Source organism: Mustelus asterias, unplaced genomic scaffold, assembly GCF_964213995.1.
Source record: "Mustelus asterias unplaced genomic scaffold, sMusAst1.hap1.1 HAP1_SCAFFOLD_1505, whole genome shotgun sequence".
Taxonomy (NCBI): Eukaryota; Metazoa; Chordata; class Chondrichthyes; order Carcharhiniformes; family Triakidae; genus Mustelus; species Mustelus asterias.
In genome coordinates this window covers 20242-39174 of record NW_027591450.1, presented here as the reverse complement: position 1 = coordinate 39174, position 18933 = coordinate 20242, and the positions used below count along the sequence as shown (strand labels likewise).

At 41.8% G+C, this 18933-nt stretch overlaps 1 protein-coding gene across 1 annotated transcript in view; it reads left to right on the top strand.

Moving 5' to 3' along the window:
* tmf1 (TATA element modulatory factor 1) overlaps positions 1-18933 on the top strand; it is a 47805-nt gene that overhangs the window by 23448 nt on the left and 5424 nt on the right. The window contains exons 12-16 of the mRNA XM_078206449.1: positions 8287-8356; positions 8439-8531; positions 8731-8850; positions 14577-14729; positions 18045-18170. Coding sequence (XP_078062575.1) covers positions 8287-8356; positions 8439-8531; positions 8731-8850; positions 14577-14729; positions 18045-18170 — 562 coding nt within the window. The remainder of the gene's footprint in view (positions 1-8286; positions 8357-8438; positions 8532-8730; positions 8851-14576; positions 14730-18044; positions 18171-18933) is intronic.

Sequence of the window (18933 nt, the reverse complement as noted above, 5' to 3'; positions counted from 1 at the left end):
ATAGTGCCATGGAATCTTTTATGTCCAGCTAAGGGGGAAGGCAAAGCCTTGGTTTAATGTCTAATCTGAAAGATGGCACCTTTGACATTGCAACAATCTCTCAGCGCCACAGTGGACTGTTAGTCTGGATTGTTGTGCTTAAATCCTGGACTGGAATTTGAACCCACAATCTGCTGATGCAAAGGCAACACTGTTATCAACAAAGCCATGGCTGATGCAGTTGGGATTACAAAATGTCGAATTAACTTCCATAACTTGTTTTTACTCCTGCTATAATTCTAATTACTCTTCGTTGTAACCTTTAAAAGGCTCCAAAATCTATACTCTAATCGAATGCCCATAATTCATATAATGCTCCCAATTGTGGTGTAACCACTTATTTTCTGATATATTCAGTGTTCCTATATATTCATTGCATATTTTCATTTCCTTTTCATCTTTTCCACCTCTGCTCCCATTTTTAATGATCTATGTATATTCACTGCTAGATCTCACTGTCCCTCCATTCTTAAGAATTAATGTGTTGCAATTTTAATAAGTTTAAGAACTATCCCATTAATAGATTTTTTACTTACTGCTTTTATGTTAAGAGTAAGACAAATGCAAGTAAAACTAGGCTGCATTCTTCATTTGACACATATTTTGCATTGGTCTTCATTTTAGAGGATACGAGTAACATCCCAGAAATAGCTTAAATCAGGAAATGGGTGGGAGGGAGGGACTTAGGAAAATTACAGTCACCAGGGAAGTGGTAGTAAGTTGGAGCTGCAGGCTGACAAATTCCTGAGTCCTGATGGATTTCATCCTAAGATCTTGAAAGAAATGGCTAGTGAGATAGTTGGTGCATTGGTTTTAATTTCCCAAATTCCATAGATTCAGGGATGGCTCCATTAGATTTGAAAAATCAAAAAAGGAGGGAGACAGAAAGCAGGAAACCACAGGCCAATTAACTCAACATCTCATGGAGAAAATGCTGGAAGGTATCATTAAAGCCTACTTTAATGATACAGCAGAACACTTGGAAAAAAATAGAAGTTAGGATCTAAAAGCCAGGTTCCATCCTGGGTTTTGACTTGTCCAGTAATAACATCAGCTGGGGACATAACATTATATAAATGACTTGGATGAAGGGACCAAAGGTATGGTTGCTAAATTTGCTGATGACAAAAAGATAGCTGGGAAAGTATGTTGTGAAGGGGACATAAGGAGTCTACAAAGAGTCATAGGTTAAGTGAGTGGGCAAAGGTCTGGCAAATGAGGGCAAATGTGAAATTGTCTGTTTTGGCAGTAGGAATGAATAAAGAAGCATGTTATCTAAATGGTGAGAGATTGCAGAGCCCGGAAGGGGGGTGTTTGGGGGGGAGCGGGGGGGGAGATCTGGGTGTCCTAGTGCATGAATCACAAATAATTAGGAAAGCTAATAGAATGTTATTATTTATTGTGAGGAAATTTCAATACAAAAGTAGGGAGGTTATGCTTCAGTTGCATAGGGCATTGGTGAGGCCACATTTGGATTACTGTGTACAATATCGGTCTGCTCATTTAAGGAAATATGTAAATGCTTTAGAAGCAGTTCAGTGAAGTCTAATACCCAAGGATGGGTGGGTGTATCATAAGAACATAAGAACACAAGAAATAGGAGCAGGAGTAGGCCATCTAGCCCCTCGAGCCTGCCCCGCCATTCAATAAGATCATGGCTGATCTGATAGTGGTTTAGTTCCACTTACCCGCCCACTCCCCATAACCCTTAATTTCCTTATTGATCAGAAATCTATCGACCTGTGACTTAAACATATTTAAGGAGGTAGCCTCCACTGCTTCAATGGGCAGAGAATTCCAGAGACTCACTACCCTCTGAGAGAAGAAGTTCCTCCTCAACTCTGTTCTAAACTGACTCCCCCTTATTTTGAGGCTGTGTCCTCCAGTTCTTGTTTCCTTTCTAAGTGGAAAGAATCTCTCTGCCTCTACCCTGTCTAGCCCCTTCATTATCTTATATGTCTCTATAAGATCTCCCCTCAGCCTTCTAAACTCCAAAGAGTACAGGCCCAATCTACTCAATCTCTCCTCATAAGCTAACCCCCTCATCTCCGGTATCAACCTGGTGAACCTTCTCTGTAGTCCCTCCAAGGCCAATATATCCTTCCGCAAATAAGGGGACCAAAATTGCACACAGTACTCTAATTGCGGCCTCACCAGTACCTTGTACAATTGCAGCAAGACCTCCCTGCTAACCATCCCCTTCGCGATAAAGGCCAACATTCCATTTGCCTTCTTGATCACCTGCTGCACCTGCAAACTGATTTTTTGCGATTCATGCACAAGGACCCCCAGGTCCCTCTGCACAGTAGCATGTTGTAATTTTTCACCATTTAAATAATAGTCCATTTTACTATTATTCCTTCCAAAGTGGATAACCTCACACTTGTCAACGTTATACTCCATCTGCCAGATCCTCGCCCACTCATTTAGCCTATCCAAATCTCTCTGCAGACTCTCCGCATCCTCCACGCAATTCGCTTTCCCATGAGGAAAGGTTGGACAAGTTGGGCTTATTTCCACTGGAGATTAGAAGAGTAAGAGGCAACTTGATTGGAAAATTTTGGATCCTGTGGAATATTTGATAGATTGATGTGCAGATGATGTTTCCTGTTGTGAGAATCTAGAACTAGGGGTCACTGTTTAAAAATAAGGGTTCACTCATTTAAGACAGATGAAGGGAATGTTTTTCTCTGAGGGTTGAGAGTCTTTGGAACTTTTTTCCTCACAAGGCAGTGGAAGCAGATTCTTTGAATATTTTTAAGACATAACTAGATAGATTATTGATTAACAAGGGGGTGAAAGATAATTGTGGATAGGGAGGAAAGTGGAGTTGAGGTTACAATCAGATCAGCCATGGTACTATTGAATGGCAGAGTAGGCTTGAGGGGCTGAGTGGTCTACTCCTAATTTGAATCTTCGAAATTGTGGCTATGATAACCCCAATGTTATTAAGTACTTGACTTTTACTATTACAGTTTATTTATTAGACACAAGTAGGCTTACATTCACACTGCAATTATAGCGAACATCATGTCTTCTCGTTCATTTATACTTGTTATGAACATTGGAAACTACCAAACCAAGTTTGTAAAGCTAGAATATATTTAGCACAGCATTGTGTTATGTATCTTGATATTTATTGGACATCCAAAATGTGCCATCTATGATGATATAAAGATGAATCCCGGGAATGAAGGGTTTGTCATATGAGGCGCAGTTGAGCAGTGTGGGTCTATCCTCGATGGAGTTTAGAAGAATGAGGGGGGATCTAATTGAAACTTACAGAATACTGAGAGGCCTAGATAGAGTGGACGTAGTGAGGATGTTTCCACTAGTGGGAGAGACTAGAACTCGAGGGCACAAACTCAGAGTGAAGAGATGCTCCTTTAAAACTGAGATGAGGAAGAAGTTCTTCAGCCACAGGGTGGTGAATCTGTGGAATTCATTGCCACAGAGGGCTGTGGAGGCCAAGTCATTGAGTGTCTTTAAGACAGAGATAGATAGGTTCTTGATCAATAAGGGGATCAAGGGTTACTGGGGGTGGGGGAGGCAGGAGAATGGGGATGAGAATCATATCAGCCATGATTGAATGACGGAGCAAACTCGATGGGCTGAATGGCCTAATTCTGCTCCTCTATCTTATGGTCTTATGGAATCATTGTTGAATATGTCTTGGGTTCTTATGGCATTAGTGTCACTCCAGTAATAACATCAATTACTGTGTGATTTGGCTTCATTGGATTATGGGTTGACAGATGTACTAAGACTAGGGACAGCCACCAAAAAGGCTCGATGGGGATAGGCCACTCTCTAAGGCCCTGCCACCATAATACACCAAGGGCCTGGAACCCATGTTTACTCCCAAGGCTGTTTAATGCAAAATATATATTATAATTTAGGTGGCACACTACACTTAGAGTGCTACATACCGTGATGAAAAAATGGAACTGTAATACACTTGTGATGTCAAATTTGACCGATTATGCAATGTATTTGTACACATTTTAGCAATAAAGTACTTTCGGGAAGCAAAATTAGACATACAGATAGGAATATTATAAGCCCATGGCCAAAATTAAGTTGGAATTACATTCTACCATTAACATTGATACATAGTGGATATATGGGTGCTAGTAAGAATTACTAATAATGAATAAATATTTTAGCCTGGAGATTGCCAGACCACTCCTCTTTAGAGATATGTGGATGTTATTCATTTTACAAATTACTATGTAGTGGTTTGTAGAGACGGATTTTGATGAAAATTCTTTTCTTGCTCCCCAGTGGCGCTGCATTTACCAGATGAGTAGGTAAATTATACATCCATATAGATCTCAGTGATCATCTGTGCTGAACTAGCTGATCTCAGCTGGGTGGTATTGAGGCACTCAATCACCTTGGATTAGAAGGACTAAAATTGACAAGGCTTCCGAAAATGTTTATTTCATAATTGCATTGCTAAGTATTTAGAAAATGTTTAGAAACAAATTATCTTTTCAGAAAATTGTTGCCCAGTTATGACTTGTATTGATTACATAAAAGAAAACATTTCTAAACTGAATTTATATAATATTGAACAAACTTGCATACAATTGGTGGCACAGTGGTTAGCACTGCTGCCTCTCAGCGCCAGGGTCTTGGGTTCGATTCAGGCTTGGGTGACTGTTTATATGGAGTTTGCATTGTCCGCGTGGATTTCCTCCAGGTGCTCCTGATTCCTCCCATAGTCTAAAGATGGCAGGTTAGGTGGATTGGCCATGGTAAATTGCCCCTTAGTGTCCAAAGATGTATAGGTCAGGTGGATTAGCCATGGTAAATGCGCAGGGTTGCAGGGATAGGACCTGGGCCTCGGTAGGATGCTCTTTAGGAGAGTCGACTTGATGGACCAAATGGCCTCTTTCTGCACTGTCGGGATTCTATGATTCTAATTACCGACGACCCCTTTAATTCAGTCTTGTGTAAAAAGCCTCAGTGGTGCCATCTGTTGGGTTTCCTTGGTAATTCATACTTCCTCAAGCCTGCTCAGTAGAGCAGAATGATTGATAACTTTTTTTTCCTGAATAATTTTAAATGTGGGGCATAGAACATGGGAGCTGATCCTCAGGGATGTTTCCAATAATCTTAAGAGGTTTACATGATGGACATTTAGCTGTAATTTTATATATTTTGATGGATTTATGGTAGCTCTTTAACTGTAGGACTAAAGCATGTAACACTGAGAAATCCAACCAGTGGCTTTGCTACCAGCACAATTCCCAGGAAATTAATCTTTATCGTCCAGCTAATTTTGTCCTCTTTGAACTCACTTTGCTTATTCACTAATTTTCTTATTTGAATTATGTGGGCTTAGAAAATTGGAACGGCTGCCTGTAATGCTATCTCAGTGGTAGATAAATCCGACATCTGAACTTCAAGATCTGCAACATGAGATGAATGCAAGCTAATAGAAACATAGATTTAAGCTTCCACATGTAGGGCCGGATTTTCCGACCTCATCTGCAACTGGGATTCTCCGGTCCCACTGCACTGAACGGAGATTTGGCTGAGCGCCAAATTCTCTGTTCTCACTGGCTGCAGCGGGGTGTGACCAGCAATAAATCCCAGCCATTGTCTCCAAGGCTCCCTGCTAGTTCGCCTATGCAGCGTTGAAGGACAAAGCTTTGATGTCCCAATCTAAACACAGTACAAAGGTGCTTCCTCAGTGGAAGTGTCATCTTTTGGATGAGGTGTTGTTGAAGCCCTTCAGTGCAATGTGGGCTGAGCAGCTGGGAAATGCAAAATATAGGCACTTACGCAAGAGATAGGTGTAAGCACCGTATGGCAGGTTTTTAGAAGAACATTCTTTTACTATACTTCATGGACGTTGACAAAATTTAGAATGGATAATTCAATTAAGTTAAACTGAGACGTCGCCTGATGCAATTTTTCAAAGTCATCTCGGCCTTTTGGCTAAGATGAAGCATCATATCAAACCCAAGATGGGTTGCAATGCCCCCGCTAGTCAGTTTGGATCTTGTTTGATCGAGCCCAAGATGGAGTGCAATGCCTTGTCTTGTCAGCTTGCGTCAGTTTGTCTCCCTCGTGGGGGACCATGAATTCGATTCAATTTGAATTTTGGTTTGTTGGATGGAATAAAAATTAATTAAAAAAAAGATAATTCAAAGTTAATGAAGACAAAATGTTCAATATGTTACGAATTCATCTCTTGTGATTTGAAGTATTTGGTTACTTTCCTTCCTGTCACTGTTGTCGTTGTGTCACACTTTCTCTGTTTGTCTGCTTCTGTTTATTTTTATTTCTTTCCTTTCAGATGGAAAGTGGGGAGTTGCTTAATTTGGGGAAAAGAACCAGAAACAGATGCAGGCTGCATTTGAGTGGGGGTTTGTGGATAAAATATGAGTCTCAGTGACAAAATCTCCCATCCCCTTCCTAGCCCTCTCATTAGCTGCTTGTAACTCACCTCATCCTTACTCCTTCTTCCATTGCTACTATCATCAGCTTTGCTGACCTGGGGGATCATCAGAGCTGAGACAATCTAGGGGATTTTCACAGGAACTTCATTGCGGTGTTAATGTAAGCCTACTTGTGACACTAATAAATAAACTTAAAAAACTGCTAAAAAATCATCCTGACTCGAAACGTTAGCTCTATTTTCTCTCCACAGATGCTATCAGACCTGTTGAGGTTTTCCAGCATTTTCTGTTTTTGCACTTTCTCATAATATTACTTTTTCTTTTTCTCAGACTAACACACGTTCTGAAGATTGCAGAATACAAATAAAAGTTACACTCATTTTTCTACCTAAAATAAATGCAACTCAATATAAAGCTTTTGAAATGTATCCTTTAAATAAGAAGAAATTGCTGGAAACAAAAGAAAAATATTCCATTGTTATGTTGATTTGGCATCTCATAAGATGAGTGACTCTGAGTAGAATTTAATAGTTGCAACAGTGGACCTGTCCATTGGCTGGAGACCTGGTGGCAGTCATGCCATGGCTACCTCTGGGAGCTCCTTCAGGATTAAATCCCAGTCAGGTAGTCTGTTGACTGTTATTGGGGATCCCAGCTCATGTGGGGGAAATTTCTCCTGCAGGGTAGTTTTCTCCTTTCCAGAGCTGCTGGCCAATCAGCAGTAAGAAGTTTAACAACACCAGGTTAAAGTCCAACAGGTTTATTTGGTAGCAAAAGCCACACAAGCTTTCGAGGCTCTGAGCCCCTTCTTCAGGTGAGTGGTCAATCAGCAGTGCCAATGGGAGCGGTGGCCATAGGCAGTACTGCAATAGCTTATGGATGAGAATTGTCACCGGAGTCCTGAAACACAGGAAAGTGGGGCAAAATCATTGGGGCCAGTTGTGAAGGGCCCAGCAAGGAAGGGAAGGGGATTCCGTGTTAAGGATGTATGCTGGATTCATCTTTTGCTGTCAGCAAGTCTCAGGAAGGCTCGCCAGGATTTACCTGGAGGTTTGCTCACATGATGTGGACTCCTTTCCCTAGTGGCAGCAGGATGAGGCCCTTTCATGGTTACTTCAGGACCTCAAGCAGCCTCCAGATGGGCAGGCCATTCTCAAACCTTCCTGCCCCAGATCTAATTGGAATGAGTTGGGAAGATTACAGGCTCTGGACCTTAAACCTTCCTGCCCCATTATATGCCGCCACTCCCAACTTGCCTCCCAGCTAGCTCCCAAGAGGAGCATTAAATTCCACTTGTGTATAGTCAGATTGCACAATCCAGATTTAGTTCATGTCATCAGAATTCTGGGCAAAATTAATACTCTAAGTCTGTGTATTTTGAAGCCTTGGAAATTAAAACTCAATTAAGGCATTTGAAGACCCAAAGGACAATCTAGTGGATACATTCAATTGCGTTCCTGTGGAGTAAGCACTTTATAAAAATTGTTCAAGCCACCATTTTGGAAATTGATCAAAATTATTTTAGAAAACATTTTGAGTGACTGGTGGGGTAAAGCTACCTGATAGTCAGTTATGTAATTGCAGGGTAATAAATATAAACAAACAAAGCTGTAGAAATTAATAATGGTACAAAGTTGACACAAAAGTGTGACATGAATTGCAAGATCTTTTACTGTGACATAAAGATACAGATAGCTATGATTCCAAGTTAGAAAATTCAAATCTTGTACATTTGAAAAATCTAGATTAAATAAGATAAATCATGCTTTTTTTCTATAGTCACATAAACAGTAAAATAATTAGCCTTTCTCAAAAATATGTTTGTTAACTTCAGGCATCATGTGGAATTTGACAATCTGAAGACTGAATATATTAAGGCCCTTGAAGAAGCAAAGAAAGAAAAGGTAGGAAAAAAAAGAATCAATTTGGTTATTCAGCTGGATCAGAGTCCCTCAATCTTCTTCATGATACTTTTTCTCATTTTAGATTGCCTTGACTAATCAGTTAGAAATGGAGAAGTTGAAAGTTGAGCAGGAAAGGAAAAAAGCAATTCTTGCACAAGATGCATTAAAAGAGAAGGTATTTCATTGAAACTTTTAAATCATGATCTGAATGAACATTTGGTATATCTAATTGATGATTGGATGCTGCGCATTTACTTGGAATAGCAATTATTGACATAAATTAGAAGTGCTTGGACCATAACTGAATTTCATTGTTTTTCAAGTTTCATGTGTATTTCATTGCAGTCTCACTAGTTCTATGTTTTTTTCCAAAGGAACGAAAGTTGTTTACTAATCAGGTGCTGGAGCCAGTGTCAAGTACTCCAACACTCTCTCGATCTAGTTCTGTCAGTGGTGCTGAGATGGCATCCTTGCAGGCCTCCATTAATTCGCAGGTGGGTATAACTAATTGTACAGCAATGTTTCTGAGGGAAGATGGGTAGTGATAAACAAATGGGATGGGGACGGGGAGCAGTGAAGAGAAGCCACCTGGAATTGTTGGCCCATATTTAACCTGTTTAAGAGATTAGGCATTAGGAAATAAAGGGTAGGAATAGTGGGTAGCTACTCGAATTGGAAAGAAGTGACTACTGATGTTCCACAAAGATCTGTACTGGGGCCTCAACTATTCACTATGTTTATAAATGACTTGGATAACAGTAGAGTGCCTTATATCCAAGTTTGCTGATGGCTAAGTGATAAGTGGCATGGTGAATAGTGTGAGTGGGAGCATAAAGTCACAAAGAGACGTTGATAGATTAAGTGATGGCAAAGCTGGAGCAGGTGGATTTCATTGTAGATAATTGTGAAGTCTTCTATTTTAGGTTATAAATGGATATATTCTGATATTTTTAGAAGAGGTGAAAAGCTAGGAACAGTGAAGTTCGAAAGAGTTTTAGCTGTCCCTATACATAGATGAATGTAGTGTAGTGGCCAGGTTTAATAAATGAACAAGAAGACCAATGCAGTGCTAGTCTTTATAACTAAAGGGCTGAAATATAAAAAGGACGATGTTTAGCTACAGCTAAACAAAGCCCTGGTTGGACCACACATGGAGTGCTCTATACGGTTCTGGGTACCACATTTTACAAAAGATTACATTGACCTTGGAAGAAGTACAGTGCAGATTCACCAGAATGTTATCAGGGCTTTGAGGGTTATGGTATGAGGAAAGATTGCATAAACATGGCTTGTAGTCCCTGGAATATAGGAAGTTAATGGGTGAGTTTATTGAGTTATTGGATTTTGATGGAAATAATTAGGTTAGTGCAAGGAAAATCTTTTCTATTGATAAGGGAGTCTAGGGCAAGAGAACATAACCTTAAACTCAAAACCTTAAACTTAAGAGAAGTTAGAGAAGACTATAAGGTGGTAGAAGTGTGGTCGAAGTCTTACAAAAAGCAGTATATTCTAGTTTAATAATTTTAAATCTGAACTTGAAAATTTTTCTAACTAGAAATACAATGGGACATGGGCCAAGGTAGGTAAATAGGGTTAGGCTGCAGATCATGATGTAATTGAATGGCAGAACAGAGATGCTGAATGGTCTACTTTTGTTCCTATATTCCTTTCTACGTCAGACAAACTTTTGCAGGAGGTGTGGTGGGTGAGGAAGGAGGCTGTCAAATATTTGAGCAGTCTGGATTGGTACATGTTGACAGACTCCTTAAGCATGGGAAGCCTGGAAGGCTGAAAACAATCACATCTGGGTGACTTTGGGGGGCTGGGGGTGATGAAAATCTCATACATTTGAGAGGGGAGTGGGGGACATCAGACCCCATAGTGGGTGATGGAAGTGCAGTCCTGAACACTACAGGCTTCCCTTCCAACTTGCGCATCGGCGTTAGGATGGCAGTACCTCAATATTCTTGTGGCTATCTGAGCCATTCTTAAAGTAATTTCCTGTCCTTGGGTAACTTTCTTCAACTGTGAGAAAAATCTCTCTGTGGTAGGCAAGGGATTTCTTTCTCCTCTGAACTCTACCTCTAACGGGGCCAGGAAATGCTCAACAGGGATAAAGAGGAAAGCTTCCAGTCTGTGTGTTATGCTGTGGGCATTAGCAACATTCAAAATTTACAGAGCCATTTCAGGTGGCTGGAACATTACATCCATTTCTGTTGCTTCAGCAGTTTGCCAAGTAATGTTGGGCTGAGATGGGTGCAAGAATTAAACGAAGAAATTCTCAGGCCTGATTTTACCATCAAGTTGCGGCCATTTCCGGGCACAAAAACTTGGTAAAGTTGAGTGTGAGGCAAGTAGCGTGGTCCGCACCCGCTCCACACTGGTTCCCTCTTTACCAAGGCCCGAAAATGGCCACGATCGGGACCACGCCCGAAACATGCTCCATAAAAGTCCGATTCGGGCATTCCAGTTAGTGAGGAGGTAGGTGCCAAGCGTCCAATGGCTCTCTGCTTGGGGTTGGGGGGGGGGGGGGGGGAAGGGGGGTTAACTGCCATCTGCTTGAGATCGGTGGGGCAAGTCTGCTGTCACTTCTTGAGATCGGTTGGGGGGGCAGGGAGGGAAGGGGTCCACTGCCACTCTGCCTGAGATCAGTGCAGGGGAAGAGGGGTCCACTGCCACTCTGCCTGAGAACAGTGGGGGGGAAGGGGGGGGGTCTGCTTCCACTCTGCCTGAGATCAGTGGGAGGGAAGGGGGGGTCCGCTGCCTCTCTGCCTGAGCTCAGTGGGGTGGAAGGAGGGTCCGCTGCCACTCTGCCTGAGATCGGTAGAGGAGAGGATGGGGGAGGGGGGGGGTGTGAGGGGAAAAGAGGGTCAGTAATGTTGTGGGGATGGGGCAGTGTCTGTGGGAGGCATGGGGAGATATTATCTGGCCTGAGAAGGATGTGGCAGGGGAGCGTTATTCTATCATTTTATTTCTGCGCATGTGCAGTTGGAGGTGCCGATCGGAGCTGTAGGGTTTCAGGCACATTAGGCCCCGCCCACAGGTTTGTGCAGCTCGGGATTCAGAATTGCTGATATTTTTTCAGGCAGAGTGTGTATGGGGGCGCCTGAGAACGGGTCTAAAAGTCAGATCTGAAACACACTCGGTTTCAAGTCCACTCAGCACTTAGAATCAAAAGGGTAAAATAGGGCCCAGTGTCAACAATCAAAACTTTGATATCACATTCGGCAAATTGACAAGGGGGTGGGCTGGCATTCAACATATGACATAGGTGAGTTACAATACAGCTGGATTATAATACAGCTCGAAACCTAGAGACTGGAAAAAAATAATGAGCTGATTTGTTGATGGAAAGGAACTACAAGCATCCATGCCTACAGTCAGTATTTTAATGCCTGAAATCATTGATTCATGTCATTGCATTCCATTTCAGAATACATTGAAAACTCTTAATCTCCAATCTATTGCTGAAGTATCCATATTTAACTGCAATGCTGGTTATATTTGCAGGTGGTGTAGCACAGGCCTCCACTATAATAAAATATTCACTGTCACTATGTGTAGTGAGACAGCATAAATGTATACACACACACACACACAACCCGGAGACTCATTAATATCCAGCATTAAAATGTTGCATCAATGCTTGTAATTCTTCATCAACAATTCAGCTTCACATCTTTGGCTGCTGTGATGCTGCTGTACATCAAATTGGGACAGTTGACTTATTTTTGATTTTCCTATGTTAATACTAATCTGCACAATTGAAATAATAGTTTTAATAGTGTATCTAATTTGTGATTAAAAGGCTGCATATGATAGCTGATTTTAATTTAACCGCAAGATTGGAGCTGTTTTTAATATTTAAAATCTGCGCCAAAACTCTTTGCATTTATGATTTTAAATCAATTTTCCGGTGGCAGTGGACTTGAGACAGTGGTAAAGCTGAGAATAAGAGTCACCTGGTGGGCTCCAGTAAACGAATTTAGCAGCAGAAATGTTAGTAGCAATGTCCCAGAATCCCAAAGTGTATAAAATCAGTTTGAAAACTGCTGCTAGAGTCTTAGCACAGCAGAGAAAACTGCAGTATTGATTTTGCCATTTCTAGCCTGTTTGAAATTGCTATTGCAATATTGATAGGAACAGGTATTGTGATGCCGGAATAATATGCATGTGTTGATGTTGGTGCAGTAGCAAGGTGATTCATTAGCCCACATTCACCCACTGGTACTTTTACTTATTCTAATTCTAAGGAATAGAAATGTGAGTGCACTTAATACATGATACTCTCCTTTGTCTCTGTGTACTTCATGGATATTGGGCGGAATTTTCCCATTTTTCTGCAGTGTCACAGCGGGCGGGAAATCGGCGCTGAAGCCGTTGGCCGCAATGACAGTTTTCTCCGTCGTATTGTTAGCCTGATGGAGAAAAAAAAGTACAAGCAGTGGGTTCCACGAATCAGAGCCCACCCCACCAGCCACTTAGAGTTTTAGAGATCGGCGTGCCACTTTTAAAGGCCGCCCTGATATAACCAAGTAAAAACTGAATAACACCATGCGGGGGCGGGGGGACAATCTTGCCATGCCTTTATGTCAGCGTGACATGTGATTTGGGCTTCTCGTGGGATTTTCTGCTCCTATTGCTAATCCTGCTCAACAAAGGTGGGTGTGAAAAATCCCCCAAATAGGTTTGATTTTAACTACCCATCCAGCAGAAACCAACATTAAGAATATTGAAATTGTTTTGAGGCACCTCAAGAGTGCAACATGCAGTATGGAGAAATACTCATTTCTATTTCACTTTCTGTAATAATGTTTTGCCCTGGGGCTGTATGTCTGACATGAAGGGCCCGATTTTACTATTTTGATTTTAAGTGCTGAATCTGGAAGTGTTTCAGATCTGACTTTTAGACCCGTTCTCAGGCACTGTGCCTGAAAAAAAAGCAGCAATTCTGAATTGTGCTGCAGATTTCTCAGCTTTACCACTGTCTCAAGTCCACTGCCACCGGGCTATGGAAAATTGATTTAAAATCATAAATGCAAAGAGTTTTGGCGCAGATTTTAAATATTAAAAACAGCTCCAATCTTGCGGTTAAATTAAAATCAGCTATCATATTCAGGCAGCAAGGATATTTGACCCAAGACTGAAAGGCCCTCTTTAAATATGCAGATCAGGTTTCAATTACATCATAAGGGCTTGATCTACCATTTTAACCTGGGCCTGAATATGGAAAGCAGTGTTGGCTTCCCCTCCATGTAAAACCTGCCAGGAACAACAGCCTCAGACCGAAAAATAAGTTGTACATTTTTTAAAAACTTCTGCTCTTTCTGGCCCTTCCCTGCTCCGGGATTCCCCCCAACTAGGATTCCTGACTCAGAGGACCTATGCTGTCATCCATATCCTTGGGCACTCAGCAGCAACTTCCTGCCACCCACTTTTAATAGCTGGGTGGCAACTGTCTGCCAATTTACTAGAGATTTCAACTTTAATTTAAGTCCTGGTATCATTGTCACTATCTTTTCCAGTGCTGTACTGTGTTGAGATGATATTTCTCTTCATTCATTTTTTACCAACACTTGTAGATTCTCACTAGTAACGACAGTTCTCTAGTTTAAAGTTGTAAGTGTTTTTCTGGCTGTAGGATTTCTTGCTGCACTAAAAATCAAACAAATCCTAAAAACAAGTGCAGAATAGGACAAAAATAGAGAGGAAATCAGACTAATGAAAAGCAGAAGCAACTCGAACAACTGAAACATGAAAGGAAAAAAAGTGGAGGAAAAAAGGAAACCTAAAAATAGAAGAGTGAAAAAAATGTAATTAAGTCATCTTGAAATTAAGAAAGGAAATGAATACAATCTTTAAAGAAAAAGTAAAGAAATAGTGAGCTGAAATTTTATTTTAGTTGAGAAAAGAGAAAGGAAAGATAGAAATGTTAAGGGTGGCATAACTCAACAGCAAAAAAAGGTGCAACATGTTTCTTTAAAATGTAAGAACCCTTTACGTGTAGATTAAACATTCATTTTGTGCAAGAATGTCCGAAAGACAGACTCATCAAAAATCTGTTCTTTGAACAGCAATGAAATAGAACTAAGTGAAAATCAAAATGTTTTGATTCTGAACTATCAAGAGTACAGTCTCTGCTGAAAATCTGAGTAACAATATGTTACAAATAATTGAACATTAAACATGTGAATATTGACTTGTAAGGTACATTTTACAGGATGATTTGTTTGAACATTCGTTTGCAACAATGACTTCATCAGCTAGTGGTAACAACTTGTATGAAGCCCTTAGAATGGGAGCAGGATCAAGCTTCTTTGAAAATTTGCAGTCTCAGCTGAAGCAAAGAGAAGGAGAAATTGTACAGTTACAGGTGGGTGATAGTGAAGTGAGTAACATGTGAAGATGTGTAAAATGGTTAGCATACCTTTGCCTCCAAATTGACAATGTTTTGACTGAGCTCTTTAGCAACGATTATGCTGACTTTTACTGCAATATTGAAATGTTTTTGTCCTTGGGATGTATGCCTGACATGGAATGTATATTACAAATATCAAGAAAATTACAATTGTATAGAGGCACATACTGTATGGAGACAAGTCAAATTTTATGGCACTTTCTGTAATTTTCAAGTTGAAATGTTTTGTAATGTACTTTTACAAATTTTATGAATAAAGTATTTTTTTGGGCGGGGGGAAGAGGAATCAAAATAAATGTGCAGTTCCCATCAGCTGCAGTCAGCTGCACCTTGCCCATTCCTACCCTTTTGAAATCCCCAGTGCAAACATTTTGAGGCTGATTTTACCATCGCGTTGCGCCCGTTTTCAGGGTAAAAGGGGGTGTAAAGTGCTTAGTGTGATTGGTGCTGGTTTTCGCGACCAGCGCCATTTTACGAGCGCCGGATTTCTGGCACGGTCAGCCTCTCGCCGAAAATAGGCGAGAGGCAGGTTAATGTATTTAAATTTATTTTAATGCTGTTTAACATCTGCTTAGCTAACATCTGAGGTCAGCGCTCAATCATCCGGGCCTGCCCCCCTTTATGACCTTGCCGGGAAAGCTTCTCGCCGATGAGGAATAGACATGCTTCCCATGAATAGGGAGCTGTCGACTTGGCCTTGCCGGTGGAACCGAAGGCCTTTGAGGGCCCCCGGGGAGACCAAAGGCAAGGGGTTGTGCAGACTGCAGTGCTACCCTGGCACCTGGGCAATGCCCACCAGGCAGTGCCAGGGGTGGGGCTAATGGGGGAGGGGGGCCCCCTGCCACTGGGGAAGGGCAGCGAGGCTGTGATTGGATGAGGGGAGCCCACGATCAGTCTGGGCGGCAGGGAGGTTTCGTGGAGGCTTTACCTCGGGCCCCCACGATTGTGGGGGAGGGAGCGGCTGCAGGCTGCCTGCACTAGCAGGGGCCTGACGGCTCTTTTTTCTGCCAGACCCCTGCTGCTGCTAATGTGCAGCATCAGAGGCCTGCACATGCACACTACCTCCCTCTGCAGGTTTCAGGCATGTTAAGCCCTCCCCACGGGTTTCTGCAGCAAGCAACAGGCTCGCTCCGAATTTTGCAGTTAGAGTGCATGGTGGGGGGGGGGGGGGGGGAGGGGAGGAGGGATGCTGAAAATGTGCACTAAAGAAGTATCTGAAACTCTCTGTTTCAAGTCTGCCCACCACTTAGGAAAAAAAAATGGTAAAATCGCCCCCCATATTTTTGAGGCTGCCTGTGTTTGCAATGTTATCGTGTTCCCAAATCTGCCCTAACTTATCTGTTAGTTGTGCAATGGTACCTAGCATATTGCACTACTCTGCCATACCAGCCTACTGATCTCATACTTTCTCAGCGCGTGGAACAGACAGCATTCAATGGAACTTTTTCATCAGCACGGTATTTCTGTGCTGCAATGTTCATGTGAATTTGGTGGGCCAAAAAATTAAAGGTTGCATTGAAACTTTTGGCACGCAGTGCTTGGGTAGGTGACTTCAGTTAACCTTTGATTAATTATTTTTGTGTTTGAAACTCTATCGGTGAGCAAAATGCTTCAGTAAATTCAGGCCATTCCTATCTGAGAATGAAATACCAATGTCTAATGGCCTTTCATTCTCCACAAACTCTCTCACCTCATCCACACCCAACCAAAAAGCTTCTTTCTTTCCCTCAATCCCTTTGAACCTCACTTTTGTTGTGTACCTCTCCAACATACTCTCTTCCCCAATCTACACCCTGACTTCTCAATCAGGATGTTAATTTTTTTGCATTCGTCATAGTGGGAAGAAGAAGATTTTCATATTGATGGATTTTAATGAATAACACTTCGTTTTCTATGCCCCTGGTAGGTCTAGCGGCATCTGTGGGAGAGAGAAATAAAGTTAATGTTTCAGATTGATGACCTTTCTTCAGGACTCCATTGATGTTTTAAGAATTTACATTACTACATCTTCCAATTGGAAGGACGGCACGGTGGCATAGTGGTTAGCACTGTTGCCTCAGCACCAGGGACATGGGTTCAATTCCAGCCTTGGGTGACTGTTTGGAGTTTGCATGTTCTCCCTGTGTCCACATGGGTTTCCTCCAGGTGCTCCAGTTTCTACCCACAGTCCAATGATGTGCAGGTTAGATGGATTGGCCACGGTAAATGTGTGAGGTAACAGGGATAAGACAGAGGGTGGGCCTGGGTAGAATGCTCTTTCAGAGAGTTGGTGCAGAATCATTGGGCCGAATGGCCTCCTGCACTGTGGCTGAAGTCACAAACATGAGAGTAAGTTCTTGAACCAAGTAACTGGAAATTAGGTGAAAATCTCATGTTGAGCCCCATATAAATAATATCCCTAAACTGTGCACAAAGTTGTGGGTTGTTACTTGCTACTATTTTTGACTATGATTTTATTGTCTTTTTCTTGAGTTTTATTTTTCTTATTTATCTATTAGTCACAAGTAGATTTACATGAACAATTCAATGAAGCTACTGTGAAAATCTCCTAGTCGCCACACTCCGGCGCCTGTTTGGGTATACTGAGGGAGAATTGAGCATGGCCAGTGCACCTAACCAGCACGTCTTTCAGACTGTGGGAGGAAACCAGAGCACCCGGAGGAAACCCACGCAGACACGGGGAGAACGTGCCGACTCCGTACAGATTGTGACCCAAGCCGGGAATCGAACCCAGGTCCCTGGCACTGTGAGGCAACAGTGCTAACCACTGTGCCACTGAGTTTTTGGAACAGGCTGTCCCTTCGTCCCTTCGAACAGGGAGTTCTGAACTCCCACCCACCTGACGAAGGGACAGCCTGTTCCGAAAGCTCGTGGCTTTTGCTACCAAATAAACCTGTTGGACTTTAACCTGGTGTTGTTAGACTTCTTACTGTGTTTACCCCAGTCCAAAGCCGGCATCTCCACATCACCACTGAGTTTTAGCAGTGCTAATAATGAAAACCGGCATTGACCAATTTTTAAATCAAATTTATCTTGATTTTGTGGGTTACAGCTTTTTTAATACCAATTGCTTGTGTAATTTTGCTTCTAAATTATTCTTGAATGGACTCTGCATTTTCAATTTGTTGTAGAAACTGATCTGTTGGTGGGTGAGCCAGATACACATGCAATCCTGATTTTATAATTAAATGAATCTGTATTGATTTTTATCCTCCCAAAGAAGAATATTACAAATAAACTAAATCAGACTTCTTCAATCCTCTTTTGCAGCTTGAAATCTCTAACCTCGAAAAGACTCGAACGATCATGGCTGAAGAACTGGTCAAGTTAACTACACAGAATGATGAACTACTAGAAAAGCTGAATGAAATTCCCAAGTTACGTGTACAGCTTCGAGTATGTCCTTGTCATTTATTTGTAGTATTTTCTTTTAAATGTTAATTAGCAGTCCTTGTAATGTATTCAGTGATTAGCCGAGTCATATAGATTAAGAAGGTCTTGAATTCAGTTGCTTGTTTCCACTGAGTCAGCAGATCTCTTTCGTGGTGGTGGTAGGCGCAGTTGTGGTAGTTGAGTGAATCTGGCCTTCACTGTGACAAGTGAAATTGTTCTAATTGTGACAAGTGAAATTGTGACAAGTGAATAGTTCTAGTTTCACCCGCCAGTGGAAACAACTCCCCTGCTTCTATCTTATCTATTCCCTTCATAATCTTGTATGTTTCGACTTCTTACAAGTGAAATTGCCATGGATTCCATTGCTGATCACTATACTGGGTAGAAGTGCACCTGTGTGGAACTTTGTGAAAACAGGGTTTGACTTCTCTATGGTGCAAACTCAATGTAAAGTTTTCTGATGCTGACTGTCAAGGCTCACATATAAATACTAATTGCTTGGGTAGAATCCTGAAGCAAGCCTGGTATTCTGGAATATATCCCACTAAGGCAGCTTGTCCAAGAAGTGAGCGCGGGCCGAATGTGGCCCGCAAATCATTTTTAAGTGACCAGCCACGTATTCCAAGTGTAGTTCAACTTCAAACTTCCCGGAAAGAATTTTTTAAAATTATCAAGAGTTTGCTCAACCAATCGCAGGCTGGTTTCTCTCATTGGCTGCTGATAGGCTCACTAGTGGCCTGCCTGGGTGAAACCAGCTTGTGATTGG